At 34.0% G+C, this 6246-nt stretch overlaps 1 protein-coding gene across 1 annotated transcript; it reads right to left on the bottom strand.

The window, feature by feature from the left end:
- Nucleotides 1-1798: 1798 nt before the first annotated feature.
- Nucleotides 1799-4381, bottom strand: LOC139871904 (protein LIKE COV 1-like). Its single transcript, XM_071859659.1, has 7 exons — nucleotides 4143-4381; nucleotides 3770-3822; nucleotides 3501-3610; nucleotides 2575-2742; nucleotides 2388-2485; nucleotides 2171-2297; nucleotides 1799-2087 (listed from the first exon to the last, which is right to left on the bottom strand). The coding sequence occupies exons 1-7, from the start codon at nucleotides 4272-4274 to the stop codon at nucleotides 1993-1995; spliced, it is 783 nt and encodes a 260-aa protein (XP_071715760.1). The 5' UTR covers nucleotides 4275-4381; the 3' UTR covers nucleotides 1799-1992.
- Between the last annotated feature and the right edge of the window lie 1865 nt (nucleotides 4382-6246).

The following is a 6246-nucleotide window of genomic DNA, read 5'->3' on the forward strand; positions in this document are numbered from 1 at the left end:
CCAACCTTGAAACCCGTCTTCTTCTTGAAAGAATGACTAGGAAGAAGATCATTATTGTCCAGTTTAGGCATATCATAGGTGGAGACATCACTCTTGAGCACCAAGATTATTAAATTTTTCTATTAAAACTTAAAACGAAGATAAAAAGAAAGGGTAGATTACAAATTCTGCAAGGACAAAAAATAGAAGGGTTTTGTAAATTAAGAAGGAAGTGTGGGGGGATGGAGCTATTGTTTGTGTTTTTGGTGGTGGGTCCGTAATTTGGAATCAAAGCTATAATCATCTGATTTAAATCAGAGCCGTTGTTTTAATTTGCACAAAAGGGGTATATCATGATGATTGTAATTTGTTATTTGTGAACATGAACAAATATATCATGATAAAGACGATTTGAAGATGAATGTATTCTTGAAGGTGAAGATGTATTCTTGAAGATGAAGATGTTCTCAAAAATGATGAAGGGATTGGTAGTATGAGATAAGATTTAACAGAAATATTTAACAAACATTAAGTCGAGGGACCAACCACGAACTTCTTTTACTTGCTAACCGGATACCTGGTGTACAAGTTACATAATGTGTACAATAGAAGAATTTAAATAGTTGATTGCTTACTATAGGATATCTGAAAGTTGGATGCATATAATAAGAATTTGGTGAAAGTTCAATGTATTTTCAAACAATTTTTATGAATTTCTAAACCCATCTCTCGGCTATCTTACATGTTACCACTCCACCCGACATCCCAAAATCACATATTCAATCCCTTACCGACCGAAACTGGAAACAGGCAATGATCGATGAATATAATGCTTTGATAAAGAATGGTACTTGGGTCCTGGTTCCACGACCTTCGGGGGTCAATATTGTTAGATATTTGTGGTTGTTTAAACGTAAGTTACGGTCTGATGGTTCTTTAGACAGGTTCAAAGCTCGGTTGGCTGCTAATGGGAAAAGCCAACGACCTGGTATCGATTATGGTGAGACATATAGTCCCGCGGTTAAACCTGTGACTATTCGGAATGTTCTGAGTCTCTCTGTTTCTCGACGTTGGCATATTCACCAACTTGGCTTCAAGAATGCATTTTTACACGAAGATCTTTCTAAGACGGTATACATGCACCAACCTCCGGATGATTTCATAATTCATGTAACCCTGATTATGTTTGTCGTCTTCGCAAATCTCTATATGGACTCAAACAGGCTCCTCGAGCTTGGTTCCATCGATTTGCTCAGCACGCTTTACAGGTTGAATTTACTCACAGTCGATGTGATCCTTCTCCTTTATTTACAATCAAGGAGCTAGTGTAGCTTATTTACTACTCTATGTCGATGACATTATATTCATGGCTTCCTCTACGCCACTTTTGAGGCAGATTATTTCTTCTCTTGGCCAAGAATTTGCCATGACTGACCTCGGACTGATTGATTATTTCTTGGGGATTTTTGCCACTCGCACTACACATGGCATGTTTTTATCTCAACGGAAAAATGCACTTGATATTTTAGACCGGGCTCAAATGTCTAATTGTAAGACCTTTTGGACCAAACTCCTTATATCCCGCTAAGAGAGTCATACCACTATCACATGAGTTACAACATGAGGAAAGGGTAATATACAAGGAGTGTAAAAAGGTAAGGGTAAAACTATCTTTTTAAAAAAAGAAAAAGAAAAAAAGTTTAACAATTCTACTTGTTCGAACTATGTATTTTTTCACAGCGGACAATAAAATAGAGTATGTGTCATCAAAAAACTAGTGTCCATATCTAAAAAAACGATACTATTATCTTATGTGATATTCAATATAACTTTCCATTTCAAAACTCATAATACCAAATGAACCCCACCGAAACATCACAGAAGTTTCACAACGACAACCTTTGAACTATAAACAAAACATTACAATTTTTCTAGTCTAGTCTCTCAAGATTTTTGTAATAAGTCCAAGAACATAATAAGTCAACTCTAAGTCTGTTAACATATTCACACACTTCAATTTCCGTTATTTCTAGGTCTGTGAGCATTAACGCCTGAATCAGATGTCGTTAGTGTTTGCGGCATTGACATTCCCCCAGATACCACAATCTCTGCACCAACAAAACACACATAAAAACGAGTTTATAAAAAAGTTTTAAACAAAACAAAATGACAAAACAAGACAATATCTAACCTATTCCTTCTCGAACAGATAAGTTCGGTCGGATAACTTCTTTCGAATTCACCAAGAATATGTCACCAATATAGAGATGGTTTGTCGGGACATATACAGAGTACAACTCTTCGTCCCCTGTATAACTCTGTTTCATATTAACTTCAATATTTCAAAAAACAAATCAACGGTTACAAGAAAATGTGTTTAATGAAGCATTCGAGACATAAAGATGAACCTGGAGAACGAAGGATGAAGTAATGAACCCAAATGCAAATTCACCAGCACGAGGATGCTTAATAATGACGACTTCCTTAAAGGCTCGTGAGTTCTGATCTGCAATTTAGGTGAACAAATTATTTTTGAAGTATCATGAAATTTATTTTTCTGAAATACTGGAAAATTAACAGCCACTAATGACTAACCTGGTGATATGGCGGTGCTAATCTGCTTTGAGGCATCATATATATGACGAACAAATGGCATGCGTTTAATGAACCATTCTCCAAGGCTTAATACAGATGCACCCAACCATGATGACATGAAGATCCCCACCACAAATATGAATGTGACCGAAGTTACAAACCCGAGACCTAAGATAAATAGATGGACCACATAATATAAGGTTAGGCACTAACTAACTCACTATGATTTGCGGGGTGTTTGGATGTACGATAAGTGTCATCCTAACATTAAAGTACTCAATCGATTAGATAACCAAAAAGACCATTATTGTGAATAAAAGGAGTTTAAGTCTGAATTTAACATTTTAACTACAATCATCATTTAATAATAATAAGAAGCAAAAATTATCTACCAAAATATTGAAAATGATTAGTGTGACTTAAAACCACAATAATTGGATACTTTATGTTCCATAGCCCAAATCCAAACGCCTCTTTAATATTTGCAAAATATATAAAGGTCACTTGGATGTGTATATATATAAGTATACAAATTAAGTTTCGATATGAGTATTAAGAGTGTTTGGTAATAACTAACTACGATTAATATCTTCTAATTATATAAGGACAAAGGAATCCGATATAGAAACCATTCAACGAGTTGCTGCAGGAAAACTATTTGTTAAAATAAGATTTAAATGTCCCTACTCATCCATAATTTTAATCAATCGATATCTTATTCATATAATCTAGTTTTTCAAGTCAAAATAATCACATAATTAGCACAGCAAACAATCCCACATACAGAAAAAATTACTGAATATTACAAAAGAAAATGCAACTACTTTTACAAGACTTATCGACAATACTTATTGATATATCCTAGGTTATATTGATGCAAACATATGAATGTGAACCTAAAAAGATAACACCGGGTGTACACTTACCGAATATGTTTATGCCAAGTTGAGCATAGATAGGCGAGAAAAAACCGTCCACAAAACGTATAAACCACCATGTTATGTAGAATGTAATAGCCAAAGGTAACAGGATGACACTGCAAGAAACAGAAAAACAATGAGCATTTGATTACATTTCACAAAACCCAATTTTCTCCACTATTAACCATTCAATATGATATAAATCATTAAGTAACAAAATTGTTTCAAGAAAATCGATCAAATTGTGAAGATTTTGAGAGAGAATTTTTGCATACCACCCAGTCATGAACTTTTTAGAAGCCCAGCTCCTAAGAACCTTCGAGAATGTCTACACGAAAAGAGTAATTTATAATTATAAATTATAAATTAAAATTAAAAATTAAAACTAAATGAAACAAAATTGATACAGTTTTACAACTTCTTAATAAATAAAGGTTCCATCTTTCAGTTCAATAATTAAAAAAGAGTCAAGAGTCACTACAAACACATTCAATTTATCATACCCCTTAATCAAGATTCAATCTTTTTTCACAATAATCAAAACCCATCACATAAATCAATTCAATTACTAAACCCTGATCAAAACTCATTCAGAATTAATAAAAATACCCACCAAAAAGAAGCAAACAAATCAATCAAATTACAAACCTCACGGCCGGCGTGTTGAGCGAATGAAGATGCCGATAATGAGGGTTTTGGAGATGATTGTTGGTCATCAGAGATGGGTATCAGCAACTCATGATCTCTGTCTCTAATTATGGATAATTTTTGATCACCCATTTCTTTCAACTTTCTTGAAATTGTCACAATTTTAAGCTTTTCTGTAAAGAATTTGAGTTGTAGAATTTTATTAGCAACTTGTTTGGGGAATTGGGATTGCGTGTCAAGAATTTGACATTTTTTGTTAAGACAAAATTTCATTCCTCGTCCCTGAACTTTACATCGACTTTGACTCCCGATCCTTTTTCTTTTTTTGTGCATTCCGAGTCCCTAATGTATCAAAAATCTGCATCCCTCGTCCTCCCGTCTAGATTCTGTCAATTTCAGCCGTTTGTTCAGTCATGTGCATATCATGTGGGGGTATTTTTGTCTTTTCGATGTTTTCTTCCCCAAGCTCTGCTTGATGTAAAGTTCAGGGACGGGGAATAAAATTTTGTCTTTTTTTTTTTTTTTAGGTATATTCACCTTCATCTCCTTCAACCCAAATTATAAACCCGTATATAAATCTTAACATAAACTGTAACTGATTGATTGAAATTAATTAATTTGATTAATGAAATTTAAAAAAAAAAATTATAAACCATCAAAGCTTCGATCTAGAACAAAACTCAAAATAAAGCTCACATTCTCTGTTAATGAACAAAACCATACACAATCAATAAATTCAATATGAACCTCACACATGAAACTCATCACCTAATAAACTTGCAGGCATCAAACCAATACACATAATAAACTCAACTAATGAACACAAATCAGTAGATACATCACGAAGTGTTGGGTGGTACCTGATGTAAATTACACCCATATCGACTACCTTTAATCTCTGGCGAACACCATCGACCACCATCGACTACCTTTAATCTCCACCATCACCCACGTGATACATCCACCAATGTTTACATGTTTTTCAGATGTCATCTCAGATCTGATCGATATTGAACCGCCGCCGTCAATCATATGCCATCTCAGACAACTGTCGCCGTCGCCGCTGCATCTCCGGACGGAGATATCGTAACCAGACCGGAATTTTCTGGAGAATAGAGGGTTTGGGACTGAGACTAGGTTTTAAACCATCAGAATTAGACGAATATGTTGAAATTAGGGATGGTGGTGCGTGGTGGTGGAGAAGCTTAAAGGCTTCCAGATCTAGATCTCCAAGATCTGAAAATGATTGAATTTGAGATAAAAAATACCCTCAAAATTATGGGTTTTAATTTGATTTGTTGATTTTATAAAAGTATAAAAGTAGGGTTTTTAATTTAGGAATGATGAATATGAGATGATGAGGGTAAAAAGATAAATTAAATAATAAAGAAAAGAAATAATATAAAAAAACCAAAGTACCCTCACATGTTTTGCACATGACTGAACAAACGGCTTAAATTGACAGAATCTTGACGGGAGGACGAGGGATGTAGATTTTGGATACATTAGGGACTCGGAATGCACAAAAAAAAGAAAAAGGACCGGGAGTCAAAGTCGATGTAAAGTTCAGGGACGAGGAATGAAATTTTGTCTTTTGTTAAACCCTGGATTATAAATAGATCATATTTTGTGTAAACTAGTCCGTATAAACTACATTAAAGGTCCTCTAAGTAAAGCATTAACTTTTATGTCCTTGGGCTAAAATTTATTTGGTTTCTTTAAATAACATTATTCTTCTTGTTAAAGTTTGTGGGTTTTGGGCTTGCTAGTGGGCCGATCTAAACATTAAACGGCTTTGTTGGTTAATCACGTCTCACAATTAATCGTTAATTGTTAATTAATATCGTAATAAAAATACAAATATTCAAAAAATTACTATATTAGCACATTTGTTTGTTTGAAGTTAGTAAGTTTATAGTCGCATACATCTTTCCTGTAAGTATACCGGTGGATGGTACGATGTTAATTCATTTAACGCAAGTGTACTGTTTACGTTTACTAAATGATGAAGGATTGAATAATAATAATAATAATAATAAACAATGTGATTTGACAAGATATATTTAAACCTCATATCTTTTCGAATTTAATCAACTCTAAAGTG

Source organism: Rutidosis leptorrhynchoides, chromosome 10 (genome assembly GCF_046630445.1).
Source record: "Rutidosis leptorrhynchoides isolate AG116_Rl617_1_P2 chromosome 10, CSIRO_AGI_Rlap_v1, whole genome shotgun sequence".
Taxonomy (NCBI): Eukaryota; Viridiplantae; Streptophyta; class Magnoliopsida; order Asterales; family Asteraceae; genus Rutidosis; species Rutidosis leptorrhynchoides.